The 24742-nt window shown below is 37.7% G+C and overlaps 3 protein-coding genes across 4 annotated transcripts; 1 reads left to right on the plus strand and 2 right to left on the minus strand.

Moving 5' to 3' along the window:
• Positions 1-5636: 5636 nt before the first annotated feature.
• On the plus strand, positions 5637-19144 carry RB195_025494 (uncharacterized protein; the record flags this gene model as incomplete). Of its 2 annotated transcripts, XM_013444081.2 has the most annotated exons (11): positions 5637-5742; positions 7286-7321; positions 7590-7740; positions 7829-7920; positions 9339-9466; positions 14850-15023; positions 15211-15294; positions 17413-17495; positions 17602-17679; positions 18122-18221; positions 19022-19144. In XM_013444081.2, 11 exons carry the CDS (start codon positions 5637-5639, stop codon positions 19142-19144), a joined length of 1155 nt encoding a protein of 384 aa, XP_013299535.1. The 2 variants fall into 2 exon arrangements, with proteins under 2 accessions (XP_013299535.1, XP_064069543.1); XM_064213662.1 differs by lacking the exons at positions 15211-15294; positions 17413-17495; positions 17602-17679 and having other exon boundaries at positions 14850-15010.
• Positions 19145-20519: 1375 nt separating this feature from the next.
• On the minus strand, positions 20520-21726 carry RB195_025495 (uncharacterized protein; the record flags this gene model as incomplete). Its single annotated transcript, XM_064213663.1, has 2 exons — positions 20520-20639; positions 21523-21726. 2 exons carry the CDS (start codon positions 21724-21726, stop codon positions 20520-20522), a joined length of 324 nt encoding a protein of 107 aa, XP_064069544.1.
• A 268-nt stretch (positions 21727-21994) lies between these two features.
• Positions 21995-22219, minus strand: RB195_025496 (uncharacterized protein; the record flags this gene model as incomplete). The annotated part of the gene is made up of 1 exon (XM_064213664.1): positions 21995-22219. The coding sequence occupies one exon, from the start codon at positions 22217-22219 to the stop codon at positions 21995-21997; it is 225 nt and encodes a 74-aa protein (XP_064069545.1).
• Between the last annotated feature and the right edge of the window lie 2523 nt (positions 22220-24742).

A 24742-nucleotide genomic window follows, 5' to 3' on the forward strand; every position in this document is an offset into this window, starting at 1 on the left:
TGATTAACGCCAGAAACTTTATCCTTTAACTTTATCCTTTATCAGGTCTTCAACTTTTTGACTCGGGACATTTTCTAAAAGGGCTCAAGAGCGTACGTAGTCATGTTCATAAGATACTTTACAGCTTAGTATAGTAATGTCAGGCAAGCATTCCTAATATATGCTTCTTCATCATCCTAACTTCTCTACAACTCAATATCCGGCACGAGTGAGGAACCAAAATAAAAACATACAGACTATGCTTGACGCATCTCGAGCTTCCTTCGAGCTCAACGTTTGGAGAAGTTTCCGTAGTTGAGTTATTTGTGCTGGTAGATAGTAATCGAGAAGTAGTTTGCAGGTACTGCTGCCAATTTCACGAGAAATCAGGAGCTAGGAGGATCAGGAGCATCCTAATTATCAACTTAGCTATCTGCCACCTTGGCGACTATTCAAACCTGTAGGTCGACAACGAGAAACGTCAACAGGCGGATTTCACTAGTCGTGTGATGTAAAAAGCTCCTTGATAGTTTACTTTCACCACTTTATGCGGATTCATTTCGTCAAAAGTATAAATGTAAAGAATTGTCTCGTTAGGTGAATTGATACTATGAGCGTTTCGAGTCCATCTGAGCCCTAGATCTGAGTTTTTGGCAGTGTTCCAAATTTCTGCAAGTTACGTTCTGAATACTACCCACTAGTGAAATAATCCAATGTCCAAATTCCCAACGAATGCAAACTCGGATGTGTTTACCTGGTTTTTTTTGAAAAGAACACTAAAAAAAAATTCTCACTTCTACAGCTTTAATATTATGAAAGATGGAAGAGAATAAAACTCAAACGGTTTTAAAGCTTTTCTGACATTTGAGAGAAGTTTTAGGATAGTATCCATAACCAAACACTTACCATATCTATAAATGCATGTGTTTACTAAATTTATGTTTCATTTGATTTTACTTCCAACAAAGTAATTGGACTCCCATCAATAATAGTAAGTCATTAATTTGGATAAGATGATTCAAACAATTTGAAAAATCTTCCTCAACGCTAATGAAGTATTTCTAATGTTTATGCACTTTTCTCACGGTGATTTATTCTAGACCGAATATTCGAAGCAACGCTTATTCATACATTTTGAAACACCGACAAAAGCTTAAGGATTTCACTGTGAATTTCAACACGTCGTTTTCGTCGTTGAATACGGCCGTATGCTTTGATTCCAAATAAAATAAATTTCGTTAAGGTAATGTCTTACAGCACTTCATCACGCCCTAATAAACATCATTTACGGGTCACTGTAATCGTTGTAACTGTTGCTGTCACCGTAATCGCAAACTGTAGATTAAACTTTGGCTTTCTTTATGTGTCCATAATTTGCTTCAACCGATGTCTATGTCATTTATTGACTAAATGGAACTTTATACACAACTGAAATTTTTTTTTGCTAATTTCAGTGAACATCATATCACATCTATTTCTCACTTTAAATGACTGACGGTAAAGATTTTTTGAATTAGTGACTGATGATCACTTCATTTTATTCATTTAGTCTTTGACTACCGGATATGAAAGCGAAATTGTTTTGACCACGCAAATATCGAGACAACTGCCTCGATTCGTCGAATTCTGGATGTCCCTCTTGATAACATTTATTTTATAGATTTTTCATGTTTTATACGTAGTTGGGTGCATTTCGATTTCAAACTTCTTTCTCAGGCCTTTTCCATGTATTTTACAGCAAAAACGAACTAAAATTTTTGAAACGCACCCAATTATACATGAAAATTTGTGTTGTTAATCTTTTTGAAAATATCTTGTAAGTGCTGATAACTATTTCTATTTCTAACCTCTTTTAGCGTTGATTTTCCACCCAACGCTATGTATTAAATCATTATAGATCGATTCGCTATTAGCTGGTGCGCCAGATTCCGAATTGCTGCCTCATTTTTCAAAATTATTTTACATTCACTCACTGGTGATGAAGGTATGTAGTGTCTGGATTCCTTTCTTTGATTTTAGAGCACAGTCAAAAGATTTTCTTCCTATTCTTCGTTATTTCTTCGATCGTTACTGTTTAAACTTTTGAGAACTCTGCTGTGAAGTTTCTAGACATGAGTGCAACAGACAATGTTGAACGAATTAAATAAAATAGAAAGTGGGTGTGGACCAATGGTAACAGCTCGTCACTATGCGTGCACAGTCGATGGTTCAAAATCGCCACAGGCCAACCAACACCAATTAAATTACCGAACTTGTGTAGTAGGATAAAACACAAGCTTATTGCCTTAGCTGGCCCCGCAAATCATTGTATTGGCCGTATATCCTGCTCATAAACTTTTACGATTCTAGATTCAGATCGAACAGCGTTGGCGCATCCCAAAGGGGTTGACCGACGGCCACTCACTTTATTTTTTATCCTTTTTCCTTTAAAGAAAACTGAAAGTTCAGAAGAGAATAAAAACGACAGAGAACAGGAATAGTGAGGAGCAAATTTTCAGCACCACTCGTGAACATCTACGAACGATCAGCAAGCAATTTCTTTGACAATGGATATTGGTTGCATTGTTTTAGCTTCGATCCAGAACTCTTACTGGTTGTTTTCTCAACGGCAAAAGTAAAGTTAACCAATAGACATGCAGTAAAGCTGTGATAATGGAAACATTTGCCAAAAAACTCGACAAAATTCTCATAAATTAAGCACGTGACGCTCATTTGCACATATTTTCAAATAAAACATACGAGACTTATGATAAGGGTAACGTTAACACTTGCGTATTTTACGAGTTCGACAAAATCACAAAAGCAGCTGATATCAGTTCATATTTCACTGAATGCACATGTCACGAGCAGATGCGAGATGAATTTCCTGAAATCACTCAGAAACAGATCAACTGTTCTTTCCAAGGGTTTATATCAGCTGTTCCGTTATTTTTAGATACTTTTTTTTTCAGAAATCACCGATTGCTAACATTTCAATCCTAGAGAGATATTGTATATTAGCATTATTTTATCAGAATAACTATGATTTTTACAAAAAAAAATCCAGCTTGAATTTTCATGTCAATAGCTCATCGTATCAGAGTAGCCACAATCCTAAAGCTCATCTCATAAATATTAGGGTTAAGGCTATTAAATATGGAGATACTATACTTCTATCTTATCCCCTGTATTTGAATTTAAGTTTTTGCGCTGAGCATTCTTTATCATATATTTTCATACTAAGATTGTTTGATTGACTTGTTGATTAGGTTGACTGATTCTTGAACAACACCTTAATTTTTTGCGCTCTTTGTTAGTTTGCCGAAAAAAATAAACAAAATAATTAGTAAATTAATGATAATTCATTAATACTGAAGCTAAGATATGAAAGGATGAATAGCAATGAAGATAAGTGAATAATAATAATATAGAGTAGTGATACAAATTAAAAATTAAATAAAATAAAATAATACGAAGTAATAAAATAATGCGAAGTATAAATAGTAATAAGTGACTAATAGTACGTTTTAAAAAATTTTCACTTCTCGTCCGCTGTTGTTATGTAACTTTTGAAGGGGTCGTTGACAACATGAATTTAATTAAATATCTATCCAGAGTAGCTATAGTTGTAGATTATTTGTTCTGGTATAGTTAATTAAGTGAAGTAGTGAAGTAACGTTAGCATCACGTCAACTTGAACAATGCATTCACTTTGAAATAAATGAATGACGTCATTAAATCATTTGCTGAAGTCTCGAAACATACCATTTCCCGGAATGCGGCTGCTATTGAAAAGCAGCTCGTGAAAAATGACGATTTTAATTGTTTTTTCTCTTTTTTTTTCGCTATTTAAAACACCATAGTTCTCTCACAGTAACAGAATTGCTGTAGCATTTTTGAAAACAACTTTTTCTTCTATTTTTTTTTATTTAGTTCTGTTTTCTGGCCGTATACTGAGTCTTCTCTACTTGCCACATACTAGCAAACAATTACTTTTTGAAAGTGAATTCGTTCGTTTTATGTTGGAGTGTGAATGCTACCAGTAACGCTGCAATAATGTTCAGGTTATCTTAATTCAGACAATATTTTTGGAGTAAAACTCTTGAAGTAAAAAAAAAGAGCTTTATTGTACATGCAATACATTTACTAGTACAATTATCCTTCTGAGAACTATGAAATCACTTCTAATTATTGTATTGACAGAATTTCCCAGCTAAAAAGAATTGTGTATAAACTACTACTATATACCAGTTTTGTAAGTTATCATGATTAATTTCATTGAAATTGTATTTTGGAATTAGGACATTAATACTATCACTTATCAATACATTTGTTTTCTTGACTTCATCATTTGTAAATTTACATCGTATTTTTGTCCACATTTTCATATCTCTTCTAATTCCTGTGTAGAATGTTAGAGAGGTAGTCGATGCAGAAGAGATAATATTTTCTACCTTTATCCTAAAAATGTGTGCATGTTCGCTCGAGTTCCTCGCCTTTTTACTAAGAAAATGCGAGTGAAAGGCAACGCAGTGCTAAATGCTGTTGCACTTATTAATTTTGCGGAACTCTTCAAACGCTGAAGAGTATAGCAAGGTTCGTAGCAAAGTGCTCCTTGGAACAATTGTCGCATCTGGACTAGCACAAGTCCTTCTAGGAGAAGATTTCTATTGCGGAAAACACGTTCTTGGACTCAAACGCACGGCTTATGATGTACGAACGAAGATGATCAGTTAGAGAATGTAAGCTCAGATGTTTCATGGGAGCATATAATTAACGCGGGCGGGTGTTTGAGTGGCGGCCCGCGACACCAAGTGGTCCCAAGGCGGGGTGGAGGGTGGGGGTATGGCCGACGGGCCGCCACCCCGACTTCGGCGCATGTGCATTGCCTCCGGCTAGCAATCGATCGCGCCGCGCCCCATCGAGACTAGCAAGACCTGAATTGTGTATGTGTCTGTGTGTGGCCGAACCCTTCAAACCCACCTCCCCTCCATCTTTAACCCTCATGTCCCTCATTCATTCAACGCGTCACTCGCCTCCCTAATCAGTCCGCACCCCCGTGTACCTGAACGTTCTGGCCCTCGGGGTGGTTATGCGCTAGACAGCTCGCTCGCTCGCTCGTTTGAGCATAGCGCTATGCACTTCCGCCTTTACATTCTCAATTTCACGTGCACGTTAAAATTTGTCCTGGTTTAAGTCGTCTCCATTAAAATGGTGAGAGGGGAAGCTAAAACGATGTTTCTGGCTGCATAACCGCTGTATTATCGGGGAACCCAAACCAGTTGCAGTAATCAAAATGAGGCAAGAAAAAAAAGACTCATTTCTCAGGAGCCTCTTCACTTCGTTCTGAGTTCGATGTGTCACAAATACACAAACTCTTTTTTCATTCCAGAATCAGTGAACATATTTTTAACAGCATCTATTTTATCGTCATCTCTTATTGTTACTTGGTGTTCTATCCATTTTCAAGCTTCACGCTACATTCTGCATAATTTCATCGCTTCTCTGTCTACAGGGATGTACCCTATCCGTCGAATTCAATTGTGCATAGCTTAACTTACTATTATTCGTCAGTCTATGCAACGTATCTCTTACCCTCAAAATCCTCATGAGTTTTGTATTCAAGGATTGTAGCGCAAGTGGGCTCATAGGATTGGGCATGGTGTGAGACGGTGGACATGTTACTCTACTATTTTGCGAGCGCGGTCAAGTCGATACAGTTCCATGTGGACGATGATATTATCGACAAGCTCAACTACTATTATACTACTGCCATCATTACTGGTATATTATATATTTGTTGTTTATGTCTTACACTTTTATTGGTTTATTATCTCTAAAATTATCTCGACCAGATGATGAATTTGCGGGGACCGCTTCACGTCTAAATGAATTTTAGCGTGCACAATTGGGGGCGACCTCGACCATAACTGAATCAGTCCGCTCAACTATTACGAGCACGCACGCACTTTGAAACGAAGGAATCGTGACATGAATTGCATTACCTCCTCCTCTTTCCTCTACTAGTCACAGTATGAGTTCATTTCATTGGGCCCAACACATGGATGTTGTTCTTGATTCAAGTTTAATGGGATTGTATGTGTAAAATGGTCTATCTTTCATACGTTGATCATTTCTACTTTAATAATTTCTTTTGAATAATGAATATCCTGGAAAAAGCCACACTGCTACGCTGTAAACTTTCTTCTGGAAAGAGACACAGACATGAAAAAAAGCGCGTTCGCTAAGATGGCACTCTCGTCACCATCTCTTAATCTGTCACTGAGCTCACCCGGCCAAAAGCTGACTGAAATGGAATCCTTGCCGCATGTATATAGACCTTGCAAATTAAAGGTTAAGAGAAGCTGAAGCGGGTTTTTTTCTTAAGTTCCATCAAATGTTGCCACTGACATTCGAAATTATGGAAATGAGCGGCAGTTAATGACTCGATCCTATCTTATTCGAGAACTACAGATTCGTGGAGCTGATCTTTTCTCATGCACTTTGATCTTTCCTTCTACGCACTGCTCACTTCTTAATCCATTGATGTCACCTGATTAAAATATCCTAGACAAATGAATTCCATAAGATAGATATGAAAGTTTCTGGAGATTTTGTGCATTTGGTCTAGCTCTCTTTGAGCGTTTTGTGCCTAATAATATCTCAACCTAACAAGAAACCTGCCGGTACATCAAAGGTGCTCGTGAAATTTTATGCTCGTTTCCTGAAATTTCCGGGAAGAATGACGAACATTTCGTTGACTAGCATTTTTTGCAGTAATTCGAATGAATAGTTCCCCTGAAAAACTAAAATAAAATAAAATATAGTGCTAAAATATAGTGCTCGTGCCTGAAGTATTACTTATACAGCGTAATAAGCACTATTTTACCATGATAACTAATTCTCCACTGACTAGTAATTATTTGTGATTGTAGCCCTCATGGGGGAACGTGATTCACTTCAACAACTTTTTTTCGATGCTGGTAACAATATAGTTAATGTCTATGTTTAACATAAGGCTTCTACAAATATCAAAATATAGGATCTCTATGCGGAAATGACGCGGGAAAAAAGTGGTGTGGCTCTCAATTTCTAATATTGCCTTTATTTTCACTTTATAATTGCTGCCTATGAATTGAACAGAAATCAATTATTATGCAAGTCCTTGCTAACTTTAAAAAACTGTCGCCTAATTCCCATTCAGCTACTTGGATTCCAAAAAATAAAATGAAAATTCATAGAGTTTGAAGCAAAAAAAAGAACTACAGATAGAATTCTTTGCATTATTAATGTTTCAGAATTTGAACCTTATCCTGTTCTTTTTTAGTGTTCGCAATCCTCGTCTCAGCTAAGCAGTATGTTGGTGAGTTTGGCTTCACTATCTACAAGAACATAACTGGAGCTATACATATATACTGTAGATTTTTTCAAGTCTACTCCTTTTCTTACCATAAAATCCCTAGATTTTCCTGCATTAGTCATTTATTCCATAATTACAATTACTTTAATTACAATTACCTTACATTACAATGGTGTTAATGGAAGGGTTTACAATCAAGGAATACATGATATTCTACGATTTCCTTAAAATTCTATCATAGCTTTCGTTTCATGAATCGTATTGTTTACAGGTTTTCCTATACAGTGTTGGGTACCGGCCACATTTACTGAGCCTATGGAACAGTACACAGAAAATTATTGTTGGGTGCAGAACACCTATTTCTTGCCTTTACATGATTATATTCCGCATAATTATGCAGAACGAGAAAATCGACAAATCGGGTAGATTTTTGCTTTTCTTCCTCTCAGCAATCCAATATATATATATATACTCATATATTTATATAGTTCTACATATTATAATTATTAGGTATTATCAATGGGTGCCATTTGTGTTAGCCTTGGAAGCATTACTATTTTACGTGCCAACTATCGTTTGGAGATTATTAAGCTGGCAATCAGGTAAATAATTTCTTTTTGTTTCTTTTTGGTAGAAAACTTTACTATTACTGCACTTAAAGCGATTATATTGATCTATAGGCGCATATATTATTATTTAGACTTATTAGTTCGTAAGAGCGAGTGTGGCGAATTCGGTTAGAGGTCCGTTGTAGTCACACGGCGGAAGGTTCGAAACCGCCTCAATGCAAACCAAACCTTTCATCCCTGCGGGGTCGATAAGTTCGTACCAGACTTGTCTGTGAGGACGAAAACACTGACTTTATCATCGGCTGGCCCCCGCAAGTCATTGTATAGGCCAACACGCGTTCCAAAACCCCAACGATTACGAATTCCAGTAAAACGCTTTGGCGCATCCCAAGTGGATTGATACGCCAGTGACTTTACTTTGACTTTTAGTTATAAGTTCAATTGTCGATGTTTTTTTTTCTTAAAATTTCCGCTGAAATTTTTACTGCGTATTTCCAGAATTCGGAAATGTTTCATGTATGTTGAATTTAATGGGGGGAGTTACTTCTCGATTTTTCTAGTGCCAAATCCGAAAACTCCACTTTCTAAATATTTAAAAGCATGAAGTATTCCCACATTCTGTGAACATCACTGCATTTCAACCCATCACCTATTTTCCGACAAATTATTGTGCTATCCGCCTTTCTCTATTCGCATTCATCCACAATAGTGTTTATCCGCTGATCGCTACCGATAAATATTTACAATTGATTGCCTCAAAGAAACCACCACTGAAAATTTGTTTTTCATCGTCACACGTCTATTGTCCGCTAAGGTATATTGCATGGATTTGACTCTTGCTGCTTTCTAGCTTAGGGACACTTTATTACACGATATTCCAGGAATAAAGAGTCCAGAGCGTTTTTCTCCGGGTTACAGCATGATTTTTCCCTTTCTTTCGGAGAAGTTCCACATACTCAGTTGCAATGAAATGAAATAAGTGCAGCAACTATCAAATTAAGCTCTAATAGTACTAACACGAAAACTGTTAAAATTTTTGAAAATCGATATTTTTTCTCTGTTTTCGTAGTAAAAGTGATCGGAGAGCCAATAAGCATTTCTCGCTTTGAAGTGCCTCAGGCTATCAAACCTGGATCGTCGATCAACACCTCTTAATTCTTCCATCGCTATAAGCTGACCATTTTGAGAACAAGGAGTTCCGTTTCATTCTACTTTTGCAAGAAAACTTTTGAAGCACTTCAAATTTTTCGTAATTACTAGGAAAAGAAAAAAGTGCAATTTTTTAGACTGAGACATAAGGTAATATGGCTATTTTTTCTCAATTTTTAGCGCAGCTTCTTAAAATGTTTAGATGTTTTGAAAGTTGTGTCTCGATTCGTAACTTGTACAAAAATGATGCTGCAAATAACTGGAGTGCTTTATTGTGATCACCATTGTCCATAAATTTTTAGGAATTCACGTGCAATCACTAGTACAAATGGCATGCGATTCACGACTGCTGGATTTAGAGTCACGAAATCGTGCCCTACAGACTATTGCCACTAATGTTGAGGAGGCATTACATGTCAAACACCAAGTGGTATGCCTCTATACATTCCTTTCCTTTTTTTCTTTTCCTTTTTGAATATCCTTGAACTTCTTCCCATTCTCTTTCTCGTTCTCACTTACAAACAAGTGACATTGTCTTCTTCTCAATCATTCCTTCTCGAAACAATTCAAGCATATTCATATTTGGGAATATTCAATCCAGAGACGCAAAGCAGGTTTCTATAGGTCTATTGTTTTATTCGTATATCCTTTTCATGTTGCACAACGTTTTTTTTTCCTTTCCTTATTCTCTGTTGTTTTCCTTTCACAACGAGCCGTATTGTCGGATGTGACACGATGCTAGTCGTTGTTTCTGGCACGCCAACCACCATCGTGCTTAAATGAGCACGAGCACGTCCGAGAAATTCTCGTCAACTCGTTCTCGTTCGAAAATAAGAACATATGAGGCGCCAGGAAAAAAAAAACTTCTGCAGACGCATCCTGCCAGTCTTTCATTAACCATCATAAATCGTGACGGTTTATGACCGACCCGTCACTTCGTGCATCGTTGTCGCTTTTATCGTCAGAAGCAGAAAAAAAGTTCACAGATCCTTTCGCTCATTCCTGAAAAGCAATTGTTCATTCCGGAGCGATGATGACGTACGCGTTCAGCAGGAATCCCTGATTATTCATGCGTTATTGGTCTTCTACATATATATGGTAGAATTAGTCGTTTTTACTGACACATTCATGTAATTAAGGTGCTTTCGTAGGTTTGTTTTTAGTGAATGAAAAGAATAGCAAAGAAGCGTATGAGAAGCTTTAATATGCCTCTTTTTTGGAACAAAAACGATGTGGACTGATTAGCACACGCTTGAGCAGAGTTTTCATGCGTACTTTGAGCTGTACTCGTTGCAAAGAGTGAATTTCTCATTCTGATCCTTGAGGTTCTGGATTTCTTAATCATCAAAATCATTTTAATCGGTTGTGATACAATAATATGGAACTAACAGTAGCTACATTCCATCAAATTCACTGGAAAAACTTTGTTAGAAAGAGAAATTGCTCAAAAAGCAAAGAAATAAGAAATAATAGCTTTTTTGAAAAAAAAATAATACGCGTATGAATTGGGAGTTCAATATGAATGTCATTATTTGATGTGGGAAGCGATTAGGGATCTCAATTGGAAAATTTTAATGAAGAAAACATATTTGTCATCCGTTCAAATCGTTATGTATTGTTATCGACGTCAATTCAACCATAACGTTCTAAAATATTGTTTTTCAAAATTAACGTTTCAATAAATGTTCGGTTTAAAACATTCGAAAAATCCATAAATAGATAAATAAATATTCATAAATTCATACTCAGGTTCAAATTGAAGCTTATAGTGGATCAATTAGACGCAAATGCAAGAATAATTGACCTGTACCCCAATATTTGTCACTAACAAGTACTAAATCAATCGTAATCAATAACTGAAAGCTTTTATTTCTGATTTTAGATCAGCTGAGAATTCATCCTGCTCAGAGAAAAATATTTACTCCCATTTGCACCGCATTTTTGTCCTATTTTATTAAATAGCAAAATAAGTTGAAAATTTTCCTGTTTCGATATTAATAAGTCATTAATGAGTCACTAAGCTTGTTGAACAAACGCTAAAAATTCCATCAAATTTCCCAGAATTTGATTCATTGGAGCAGTACGGTAATTTAAGGGCCTACATCTCTCTACAGAAATTTTTTTTTCCTGGAAATAGACGTTAATCTCATGTAGCTTAGTTAATAAGTCTTATTTTCTTGTCGTTGTTAATTTCAAACATAAGATAATGTTGGAGAAGCTTTGAAATGTGCGTAGAATCAATTTGAAGGATTCGTCCCATTCTAAATATCCTCATTCTGCGAATATTTTTATATTTCCATGCTTTGAAAAAAATTTCTATTTTGTAACGAAGAATTAAGGGAATTCTAAATGCATGTGCAAAATAAAGCGGCATGATACATAACGTGATAACCTACAATACTCTGCATGAACATTGAAAAACCGACGGTGAGTGACGGTGCGGCACCGTCGGCCACCGTCGCTTGCTCATAACTGCTCACAAAATAGAAACTTGAGGACAACTTATATATCATTAGATTCCTCTCTTTGAGATCTATACAAAAACCAACATATTGTTGAGAAAGGAGCAAAATGACGCCAAATACGCGCCAAAAAGCAATAATTGGAACCTAACATAGCCTAAGGTTATAGTTAAAAGGGTGTTCAGAGACTCAAACTTTCAAATTTGGTCAGAACAGCAAGAAACTGTTGTAGACAACTACTTGAAACTGTTGTTTTGTTATTTTTTTTAGTCATTTGTGCGTCATTTTTAGTCATTTTAATTGTTGCATAAAATAGCGGTTCGCCCTTACTTTGAACTTTTGTTGCAAAGAAAGAAGTTGTCAAAACAGCCTACAAAATCGCGGTTGAGCACAACTATTCCTGAATTTTGTGAGATTTGTATTGTATACAGACAGTCGAACCCCACTCGTACACTAGAGTATCGCAAAGTTTGAAAATCCCACTTTTCGTCTTTTTCCTTTCATTTCATCTCTACTTTGCACCTCCGTTAATCACCAGAACAGAGTTCAAATCGGAAGAACCTAAGCAGAACTCTTGAAACACATAATGTACTTTAATTTATAAAGCTTCTTTTCCTCTGAATAGATTTTCACGCTCTCTTATAACATCTTCTTTTCATAACTTTCCATAGAAGGGAAGAATATGAAACTTCCAATTAAATTTTATGCAACTGTTTCAATACTACGGCCTTTGATTTACAAAACATCAAGTTCGCCACAGCATTTTAAGTTGAATGATATCGTTTTCGAAACTATTCGAGATTTTTTCTATCAGACTTCGTGGCCCGGCTATTTTCGCACCTCAACCAAGGCTGGCCTATTGCACCATTGGCAACTATAATGTTGGAAAGGCAACATTTATATAGACGTCATATAATTTTGTTTGGAAAAAGTTCTGGATTAATCTTTTAATGCTGCCAATGTTCGTCGAATTTTAGCAACTTGCTTAGTAACAAAAATTCTCTTCGATATTTACTTTTTCAAAGTTAATCAGAGCTTTCCTGAGTAGTCAGAAATGTCTTATTATAAATGAACAATGAACAATGCTGTCCTCATAGAAAGACACTTTTACCTGTTCTTTTCTTTTTGCATTCTTAAACATAGTTAAGTCCTTTTTTGGCATATTGTTTTAAATAAAAATTATTTATGTGCTCCATAGCTAAACCAAGTGTAATTCTTCTTGTCAGCTGCTTCTCCTGAATTACTATTTCTGCAGCTGCGTGTCATGACAACACTAGTTTTCGCTCCCGAAATTTCTCCACCATTCAATGACATCGTAAATCACCACTTAATAGGATGGTTGTGCTGGCACAGCAATAACAATCAGTACCAGCTAGGAATGCCTCGCTGTTATCTGGATTTCTTTTTTTTTCCTCTCTAAGCCTCTGAGCCACAGATTGATGAAGTGTTGATGAGGTATTTACAAACATAAACAAAATATTCTATATTTTTGATGGATCCGTAAACATATGTGGTCGGCATCTGGTTTGTTAAGTAAAAAGATGCACAGATGTTTGTTCAAATAGTTTCAGAACGCCATCAATGATTTGTTTAGTTTAAATGTTGTGGATTCGGTCAATCCCGTGTGCATGAGAGATCCGAGCCACCTGTGCTATTTGAAGCACATGTTGGTTGAAGAGGAATGTGATGATATGTGCGATTTGGAAAAAGAAAATAACGACGGAAGGAAAAAAGACAGCAGTTAAGCAAAAAATATTTACGCAGTGTGCAAGATAAGAATAACGAAAACGTCTTACGCGTGTTCCTCATCTTTCAGCCTTCATTCTCTGTGAGGTGATGGTTCTCTTAGAAGAACAGCAGCGAATAACAATTTATTCCGATCTTCAACATGAGATTACCCAAATTTCTGGAAATTACAACAACAAACCATCCTAATATGCTTCCAAAGAAAGTAAAAATGTTAAACCTAAACAATAAGCGCTTGTCTCTGCCGGAACACTAAATATGAAGCAGGAAAGAAAAGAAAATGTGAAAGAAATAGAATAATGGAAGTAGAAAGAACGATGTGGAAGAAAGTATAAAATATGAAGGTAATATAATGTAGTATTACTATGCATGCTACGACAACCATAGTTGAGTTCCCACAACTGCTTTACTTCTTTACGGGTCTTCTGTAGACTTCTTTCTGGCAGAGATTTCCAACGAACGTCTGACTTTACTGTAAAGAATTACCAAAAAGACAATGAAGCTAAGCATAAGCTTATTTTTAGAAAAATGTAAAAAATTAATTGTTCAGCGTAGGAAAGAAGTTGCGTTAAAATTTTACTTATCAAAACCTTATGAAAGAGGTTGCATTTTTCCTCCCTGTCTTCCCTCCACCTGGTCGGATATTCATAGGAGAAGTTGGAGGTTTTCTTATAAGACTATAAAAAAACTTCCAATATCAACTAAAAAAAAGTCTATTAGTTTACTGTGTAACTTAATACTGAACGTTTCTATTTAATTTCCCACAAATATTGAAATAAAATAAATTAGCATCAACAAAGATCATATCTTACTCTCTTGTGAAGTCAAAACAATTTTCACAAGGGACGCTCCTGGTTCACGAATACAAGTCTTTCTGGTCGTGATAGACCTGTGTGCTGATCTGTGTGCGCGGACGTGATTTTGTCTGCCGCAAGTCCTGCCATTTCCGATATTTCCATCAACATACTACTATTGATCTGATTTTTCTGAGATATTCCATAAAAATTTGTTTAAATTCAATTGATTTGAAAAAATTGTTCTGAAGGACCTGGGGTAATTTTCTTCTGAATTTTCCTTCCTGTGCATATTTACGTTAATTAAGGATTTTATAAAGACTACATTCCATAAACTCTTTATAATAAGTGGAACATTTGTCCAAGCCTAATCATGACTTATTTAAATATCCCAAAATCATTTTTCTTTCACTGCTTCCGATGGAAACTTCTAAGCTTTCTCCTAGAACTGAAATTAATTCTTATTTTTTTTTAATATCAGACGTCTTTCAATCGCTTCGTTGCTACCTGCCAGAAAAGCAGTATGAAGTTAAATTTACCGTTCTAGGAACTGTTTTTACTTGTACCTTTTCTGATAGATGTACTTTAACTTATTCATTTCTAACTTAATAACCACTCAGCTATCTTGGCGAAACGTCCAGAAAGTAGAAGAAAAGCACATCTTGGACTCAAAATTGTTATATTTCACATAGATTCCTTCCATCTTTATGGATATTTGACATTGCTCCTAGCCGAATGCAATCCCCCTCTATGATTAGCCTTCTTTTCATCATAATATCTTGAAATGCTTTATTACTGCTGGATATTCCAGATGAGCGGCAATCGATTAAAGCTACTAAATCTCATAATATGCACACGTTCCTCGGGTGCGGCTGTCACATTCCTCTACATCTCTGTGAAAATACTCTATACGGTTAATATTGTTGGGCAAATCTTCCTTCTTAACACGTTCCTTGGTAATCGAAGCAAATGGTATGGATTGCAGGTGCGTACATATATGACAGAACAAATGCTCCTTTCGTTTCTCACTTCTTCTTTTCTTGGATATTCCACTGAGATTCTTCCAAACACAAACTCACTTTCAACTATATAGCGAGGAATATCCCTGGAATTGCCGACTTGATTAAATCTTATATGAAGAGGTTTATCATGTGAAATTAATTTTTTTCAAGGTGCTCAATGATTTAATGAACGGACGAGAATGGGAAGAATCGGGACATTTTCCGCGTGTCACACTTTGTGACTTTGAAGTTAAAGTACGTTTAACAAGTCAACTTTTTGAAAAGAAAATTTAATGGGTATTGTTATACATTTCTCAGTATTCAACAAAGTTTTTCTACTACTGGGTAGGGAATTACCGTTTTTCCTAGAGTTCTTTCCTTTTCCATTGCTTGATTCGGGAAGTAATCCAAAAAAAGCTAGTTTCGAATAATTATGATGTGGAAAAGAATGGATAATCAGATGAATGAACAAACGAGCGAGTGAGTGAAAGAAAGAAAGGGAACAAGAAAGAATGAATGAATGAAAGAAAGGAAGAATGGATGGATGGATGGATGGATGAATGAATGAATGAATGAATGAATGAATGAATGAATGAATGAATGAATGAATGAATGAATGAATGAATGAACGAGTGACTAAAAAAAGGGATGACTGATGAATGAATGAATGAGGTCGAACAATGCTATGCAAAAAAAAAATAGTACAAAAAGAGATTTGGACATCATCGTTTTCATCACTTAAAAACAATTATGGATCCGTATTAATTGATACAATAATCATTTGAAAAACGGAAATACGCAAAACGATAGTTTCGCAACGTATTTCCAACGTTTCTCAGGGCAGTCCGTAAAACAGCTATGGATTTGTTCACGGATAAATCCTTGATGAATTCCTTGCTTTATCTTGTTTTTTGCTTCTCAGCCGTGAGAATATTAGTAGTTTTGAAATACAGACATTTCTGACACACATTTATGAAATTAGTTCCTCAGACAGGTATTTAATAAATCCACAATTCTCCTTACTTGGAAAAGTAATTTGAAAAAGAACACAGTTGTTGCTTAGGGGAAAAAAATCAAATTGTGGTGAGAATGTGATGGATTCCTGAATACTGACTGACATGAAACGATCCCGATAACAAAAATCCAGTGGGCGTATTTTAAAGGCAGTGTATCACGAAACCGACGATGTTAATGTCTCTGTGTTCAAATATAGAGTTTGGGGAGTACATAGATTACAACTGTGAACTTGGGCCTGTTCAATCCCTCCTACTCGTCTTGAAAAAAAATTGAAAAACAGCGTTTGTTCTTACGAGGGACATGAAAACGCGTCACTCTTGTACACGCGCCGCATCCGCGAGCAACCGGCGAAAAATCAATGAGATCTCCTCACTGTTCAAATAAAACAAATGAATAGGCTGCTGAGAGAACCGTAGCGTGTACAAAGTGGCGCGTTCTAACGTATCTCGTTAAAACGTAGGAATAAACTCCGTAGAATTAAGAGGAGCTACAAGTACAATTTAGAAGAATTGAGTGAGGCTACGATTTTACTCGTAATCTACACCCTGAACGTTATATACGCCCATAACATGGTAGTTCTCTGGGATGCGTTGCCACCTTCCGTAACAGAAATACTCCACTCTCAAAAGCATGAAATATCGCCATAAAAATAACACATCTCTGTTCTAATATATTAAAGGCAGTAGATGCGGTAAACCAATAGCAACGCCTACGCGTTTTTTCACATCTTTTTGGAGGGGGAGGAAAAATCCTAGAAGTCCGCAAAACACTTTTGACTCAATCACTCCGTAGGATCTCATTTTACCAAAAAAGTAACAAAATTAAAAAAAAAATGCCAGTCACAAATCTCTCAATCGCAAAAGAAGCTAAAAATGTGCTGAGATGATATCAAATGTATTATTTTTGAATGAGTGAGCTTAAATAACCGATTTCGCTCATTTTTACACGTTAATAAAGATACACATAGGGACAACACGTGAATCCGTCGTGACATAATACTGCTGCAAACGCTTACACTGGAATAATCTGATCCAACGTACTATCGTTTGAACAACAAGTTTGTGCTGGCTGAAGCATTTTTTCTGAGTTATTTCATTTTATGTTCGCTCAAAATGCATAGTGGCATATCCAAATCCATACAAATCTACACAATTGATATTATCAAGAGTATATCAAGGGTCTAACATTCAACACATATGAAGGTGCAGGCTTTTTTCCGAGCACTTAGCCGATCATACTTAACCCATTTATCTCGTGTAGCAACATCTAATATTCAATTTTTGAGTTATGCAGGCGGATTGTAAACTTTTAGGTGTGTTTCTTTTTGTACTAGTAGTGATAAAATTTAATGTTTAGGTATTAGGTAATGTGCATCGTCACACCGTTCAGTGTGTTCTGATGATCAATATGTTCAATGAAAAAATATTCCTGTTTCTATGGTGAGTTCTTATTTACTTTTGTCTCTCACCTTTCCGTGATTCTTCTTTGATAGATTCAATTTGTCTAGCAATAAGTATCGTACACTTCACTACAAAATTACTTTAGGTTCTGGTACTTTTTATTAGCTGGTGCCACTGTGTGCTCCTTATTCTACTGGATTTATATATCAGTGGTGCCGAGCAGGTTTGTTGTTCCTCTGCTTGTTTATCAAACCCGTACATGACAAGTGCTCATCACGCAAAAATTGGAGCGCCCGATAAAAGCGATAAAGCGCTCGGCTCTTGAAGAGTTATTCGCTTACGCCGGATCTCTATTCTCCTTTTACAACGCTCACCTCATCCATAAAGAGGGACGGTGAATGTTTACTGGAGTGAAACCCAAGGAATTCTTACATTTCTCGCTCATTTTTGATAAACGTTAATCAGATCATCAGTTGTCCATTAATGCAATGAAATTGTCCTTACCTTCGAAAAAGAAAACGTCCGTTCAAAAAAAAAATCGGATTATATACGCTTTCTTTATCTCATTTCACCAATAGCCTTCGTCTTGAAGGACAATTTCTTCACTTATTGTGGCCCTATAGTCAGAAAAAAAAAAGAGTCAGAAAAAAAACCTTTTATTTAAGGCAACTGAACTTCGTAGGCAAGTACCTCACAGGTATTGAGGGATACAAGATGGTGGATTCCCAATCTTTAAGAAGATTTGTGTTCCATTTTCTACGACAGGTTAGTAATGTACCTTTTTTTTCCTGGAATATCCAAAAAATTTAGAATAAGTTCAGCATTATTCGTTCCAACGTTAATACCTCCAAATGTATATAATGAAAAAAAAAACTATTCAGCAAACATAACTTACTAAAAAGAATGATGGGTAGTCCGTTCCTCTCCTAATAGAAATGAATGGAAGACGCAACGGAGTTGCTGAAGACTTGATTTATCCTCGTATGATTTTCAAAGAAGTTTGTGATACCGTGGAAAATCTCCGCGTTAGAGATGACAAGAACATGCAACGTTATTAAAATGCACTCGCCTTCCCCTTTAATGTATCACCACCTTCAGCGCTGAAATTGATCCACCTTCTCGAGAGCTGGAGTCCTTTAATTAAATGCAACAAAACTTGCCTCGTACTTCTCATGAAACCGATAAGCAAACTCTCCGAGTACGGTCAAAAAGTCGACTCGGCTGTGCCGTTTCTCATTGTGTTCGCGGCGCATCTACAGTAGTCGTCTACGCGTCAGGACTTATGCGCAACTCCGTTCCTGAACTGGAAGCCAGCCGTGAGCTGCGCTAAGCTTTCACGCAATGTTCTACCGTAAGTAAGGACTTTTCGATAATACTAGGTCCTCATTCTTGGAGGTAGTGTTCGTGGAATATTTCATTCCACTTTTTTTCCTTTCACAGTCGTTTCTCCCCGCCCTAAGAAAATGTGATAAAGACAAAAGGGCGTAGACGTTGATATTTTTTCCTGGATCCACGACTACATCAAAAATTTGTTATCTTTATGAGGATATTTCACGAATTTTCAGGATGGAGTATTTCTGTTACGGATGGTGGCGACACATGCCGGAGAGCTACCATGTTATGAACTTGCGAAAACGTTGTGGAACAATTACTGTGATAACAAAGAGGGCAAGATGCACGATGTCTAAAAAGCCCAACCAGAAAATGCGAATATTCGAGAACACATACCTTCATATGCTTTCTCGTCGGGACCAACCAAGCAATACCCACTTGTTTTAGACTCATTACGTGTCATGTGTGTCGTATATACTAGTACCAACAAAGTCCTCGCCTCCTCTTCCTCCTTCATTCCTCAATGCTATATAATCGTGAATCATCGTCTTTCCAACTCAAAACACTGAGTGGATGCGATGCCGTCGCTCTGGCTCTCTGCGTTTCTAAGCGGTTCGACCGCCGGAATGCCCGAGTAGCCCGAGCCTCTGCATGCTTTCATTTCACTTACATCAATCTCTTATGAGAACAAAGCACCGATCTTTTAGGGTTCAAATGATTCAATTAGATCTTTTCCGCGATAAATTATGTTCTCGGAAGAGATCCTGGAATTCTTCCACATACAAAAGAAGTGTTCGAAACATTTTAGTATGACGAATAACTAACACTTTTGTTGTATGCTCGATTTCTAGCCTCGTGTTTTCTAGTCAAGTGTGCCTGTTATGAATCTCCATAATCCTCTCCACTGCCGAAGCAGATCCTTCTTTCTTCATGTTTCGAATTCAACTACTGTAATTCTCAGCATGTTTCTGACACTGCGAATTTCATGAGCCAAGCCGTTGTTCACTCTAGTCTTGTATATGAGAAAATGCTATAGTATCCAAATTCTTGCCCATTGCGTCCTTATATGGCGTAGTGATCCTATGAAGAGCTTACAAGGCATCCCAATCTTGCTCTTAATTATTTTGTGAAAGTATTTTCTTCCCTTTGTTTGTTTGAATGTTGGTTTGTACTCGTTTCAATCCAGATATTATTACCAGATTTATTTAACTAAAATCTTCACCATTATTTGGATGTTTTAAAATACTAAATTATAAAAAAAAATTATACCTTATCAGAAGTCTTGCCCAAATCTATTTTCTCTCAATTACTTTGAGCAAAATAAATATGAATTCAAATGTTGGTATGTCTATGAAAGTGATACATATGCGCAGTATGTGGAAATTATGATAAGGATAAAGTAAAACATAAATTGCGTGAGGAACGTGCAGCGCAGTCGGTAAGAGGTTCCACTTGGACTGTACGATCAATTAAAGGTTTGGAGCCGGTCTAACGCCAGCCAAGTGTTTCTTTCTATCGGGGGTCAATGGACTTGTAGAGATATTGCTCGCCTTAACACCCTTTTTTGGATTGCCACGCGGATGTATTGTACGGTAGTGTGCTGAGAAATAATAATGATTTATTGTAAATATCAGAATATCATAGAAGAAATAGAAAATGCAGATAGGAGTCATACCTTTATCTTGTCTATCGAATTCTTCCACTCTATTGAATACTTCGTATGTACCGGAGCTATTGAATGACGAAACGTTTGAATCTCTTTGAATCGTTAGAAGCTCTTGAAGCGTCTCGTCCGACGTCGTTTACACACTCGCTGCAAAGATAAAGAATGTCAACATATTGCTGGATCTTCTAAACAGATCATGTTAAGTTTTATACAATTAGATTCTTGAGAAATAATTGGCTAAAATGGATAAATATTTCCCTATCTGGTTTTTTTTAACTATTGTAGCTCTTTGTAGCGCAGCTATAAGATTGTTATTAGACTTATGTGGGAAGATAAAAACACTGACCTGATAGATCGACCTGCCCGCAAGTGATTGTACTAGCTAGACACGTTTTCGTAAATTTCCAATAATTCTGAATGGAAGGAAACACTTTGACGCATCCCAAGCGGATTGATTAATGCCAGGCACTTGTATCTATTACACACACTCTAAAGGCATCACCCCACGAATCTATAGGTGGCACGAATTTCACGTGGAGTATTCGTATACGGGATAATAGATTATAGAGAAGGGATGATCCCGTCCATTTCTTCCTAATTGCCGTAGAAAACGGCCCGGAAGATGCGGCGCCGTACAAGGCTGGCGCGCTCCAGTCGAACTCCTTCTAGAAAATAGAGCGCGAGAAAGCTGGTAGCCGTATCTTCTGGGCCGTTTTTTACGGCAATTAAGAAAAAGTGGACGGAATCACCCTTCTCTCCATAATCTACGACTTCATATAGGCATAACCCACCTGAAACCCGCACCACCACAGATTCGTGGGATGATGCCCTTAAGAGCATACTAGAAATATGCATTGGTGTTAATAGAAAACACCGAACGATGTGTACTGTTCAACTGTCTTCAAAAGAAAATTGACTTACATTTGCAAGAGCAATGAAGGGATTTATTAAGTTATGCATAATTTTCCTCCAAAGATTCTTTTGTAAATGCTTCAAAAACCTCACCACCCCACAAAGTCGAGGGAATTGATGATTTTGATGTTCTCCTCGCGTCACACGCCGGCGCACCATATGCACTTCCGAGTAGGGTTCATTGTTATGGTACACCATTGAGCAGAAGTAGCCAAGCATCCGTCTAAGCAGCTTTTTTTCCATGTAGTCGTGCTTCTCCGTCACCGACGAAGGGTCTGCCGGAGTCTCCGATCCGTAGATCATGATAGGGCGAATTGCGGATAGATAGACTTGCAGATTGACTTCGTTGGCGATGGGCATTCGGTCAATGAATGCCGAATTAGCTTTAGTGCATCATTGCTGAATGTCTCTCTCGTAGCTGCCATCATTTCTCAGCATGCAGCCTAAATAGTAGAGCTCATCCATGAGTTCGCTCGGTTGTCCGTCCACCCTGATTTCCGTTGAGATCTCGAGAAGACCCACATCTGCTTGCATTTAACGGGGCGGAGTCGCAGTCCATAGGCTGCAGCTAATTTCGATGCGAGGTTAACAACATGATGTAACTTTTTGGTGCTAGGAGCGAATATTACTATAATACATCGTCGGCGTACTCGAGATCCACCAAGAGACGAGCAGGCGGCTGTGAAATGACATCGGCGGGACACTGCTTGACTGTTCCTTGCATCATGTCTTCGACGACAAAGTTGAACAGAAAGGGTCCAGCCACAACCCTTTGTCTCACTCCAGCTTCCACTTCGAACGGTGTAGTATATCCAGCTGGTGTTCGAACCGCAGCAGTTGTGGTTCTATTCATGTTGTTTAGTAGACGTACGAATTATCCTGGAACTCCATCAGTACGGAGCGCATTGAGAAGACGGGGAGAGTCGAAAGCAGCTTCAAAGTCCAAGGAACCTAATTGTAGAGGCTAAATACCGCTACCACACTGAAATCAGTCTCCTCATAATGAACGCCTGATCAATCGTCGGTAGACCAGTGCAAAAGCCGGCTTGCTGGTGACGATTGGTTTCTACGCGATATCGGATTAGCCAACCCAGGTTGATCTTCTGTAAAATTTTGTGCATTACCTGCAGCAATGATATTGATCGGTAACTCCTGAATTCCGTGACGGATAGCGTCTTGTGCAGAGGAATTATAATATCGTGTCTTTACGAATAAGGTGTCCTTTCGTCAATCCATATTGAACCGATTATCTTTTTCATCTCACGAATGCCAGAGGAAAGAAAAGATTTCAGCATTTCTGCGCGAGTTCCATCGTCTACGTCAAATTTTCAATCTTCCCTTTTTAATACAAACCAGAACCTCCGATTTGTCCGTCGTTGGCTCTTCGCTGACCGCGGTGTATGTCTGTCTTTGGGCGTGCACGATTTCAGCGACTGATGGCGCTTGTCGGTTCAGCAAAGTGTAGAAATGTTCCCTCCAGATGGGTAGGGTTGCCACCAAGACAGCGACTCCGTAAACTTTTACTAGAGTTGTCTGGGAGGATAAAAACACTGTGTTGAGACATCGGCTAGCCACTGCAAGTCATTGTATAAGCCAGTTAGCATTGTATAAGCCATGTTCGTAAACCTCCAACGATTCTGAATTGAAGCGTTTTCTTTGCAGCGTTCTGAACGAATTTGGTGAATGAGTCGGCGTACAGCCAGCAGTCTGGACGACTCTCCTCCTGGTCTGTAATCCAATATTCATCGTGACTGTTGGCAGAACTTCTTTCTGCATTCCTCGTTTCTTAGACCTGCCAAGGCGAGCTTCGGTTGATGCTGAGCTCTCCGATGCCTCTTCTGGAACCATGCAGTGGCATCAACCTAATATACGAAAAGTATCCTTCCACGAACTTTCTGCATCGTTCCAGAATTATTTTCTGAGCTCGAATTCTTATAATTGAGAAAAACATCAGGTATCAACAGTTCCTAAGGGATTGATTTCCTCATTTTAAGCAAAACCACCTTTTTGAGTGTATTCACAATTTAACTGAGGAGTAAACCCCTTTGAGTAACAAAAGGTTAGGTTCTAGAGCGAAGTAACACTTACACATCCGCTTCTGCCTTAAATGCAGCATACTACGAAGTTGACGATGTTGGGAAACAAAATATGGTCAAGGGTGTAGATCACGAGTACGAGCATAATCGCGCTCAGTCTCTCCTAATTATCCTGGTAGGTAACATGAAATGCGGCCTTCCTGTGTGAAGTGTGGATTCAAATGTTCACATCGTTCTTCAGGACGAGTAGGAGGAATTGACTGGATTCTCAATTTCATAATCTGCACTCTTAACCCTATCTTTCGCTGGGAAGATCCCAACATTGTCAATTTTGTGGTATGCTGCCTTTAGGCCCAAAAATATCGAATAGTTCCTTGCAATAGATTAAAGCAAAAAGTTATAAGACAAAAAAAGATATCATTTCAAGCAAAAAGTTGGACTTTCAGCGATACTGTGGCGAAACAAAGACCTTAATTTATAGTACTCCATGGCTTTGTTACAAATTAGTACGAGTACGTCGTGTTTCAATAAAAAGCAGAGACATCCGACCTATTTCTTAAAATAGAAAGTGATTTAGAGTACAAAATGAAAGTCATGAAGACAGTCCCATAATTTTCCTGAATTGAGATGGGTTATTATTACATACGACAGTGAAATGACACTTCACGAAACTCAATCACCCAAATGAGAAAAATTTACGTTTGATTCACTCAATTTATAGTTCGATCAAAACGACTTGAAATTTGGTACAGTTGTGTTGACGGTTGCATTGTAAGGTGGGATCATTCCTAATCCCACTGTGCTGCAGAGTTAACGATTATCCCATGTCGATCGGAGCTGCTGGTTCCCTCGCAACGTGGTTGCTAATGCACGTGCACTAAGCATCAATTCAATCTGACCTGAATTTGTGAGTTCCCGTTTTCCCTCCACAACGGTTAAACGCTTCACAATGGCAAGGAGGTGACTCTGGGCGTCGAACTGCGAGGCACAGCGAAGGTAAGTCCTCTGGCAGGGCCTCCCAAACTGAGAAGGAGTTCATCATTCCCGACATTTCCGACTTCTCGAAATTGGGAAGCCTAGCTAAGGGTGAGCAATCGCCAAGATTCCTCACTTTCAAGATGTTGCAAGCTTTTTCCCTGATCCATATAGATAGAGGACGAACTGTGGTGAAAGATGGACTCTCCACAGCAGAACCTCTTAGTAGTGGGAAGTCTTCCTGCCGCTCTCGTATTTGCACTGACTTAGTACCCTGCACACTGGACCCTGTCTTCTCAGACGTCGGAAGTTATAGCGATCAGTGAGAGGAGAACAAATCTCAGGTTGCTCAGGACAATTTTGGT

Source organism: Necator americanus, chromosome X (genome assembly GCF_031761385.1).
Source record: "Necator americanus strain Aroian chromosome X, whole genome shotgun sequence".
Classification (NCBI taxonomy): domain Eukaryota; kingdom Metazoa; phylum Nematoda; class Chromadorea; order Rhabditida; family Ancylostomatidae; genus Necator; species Necator americanus.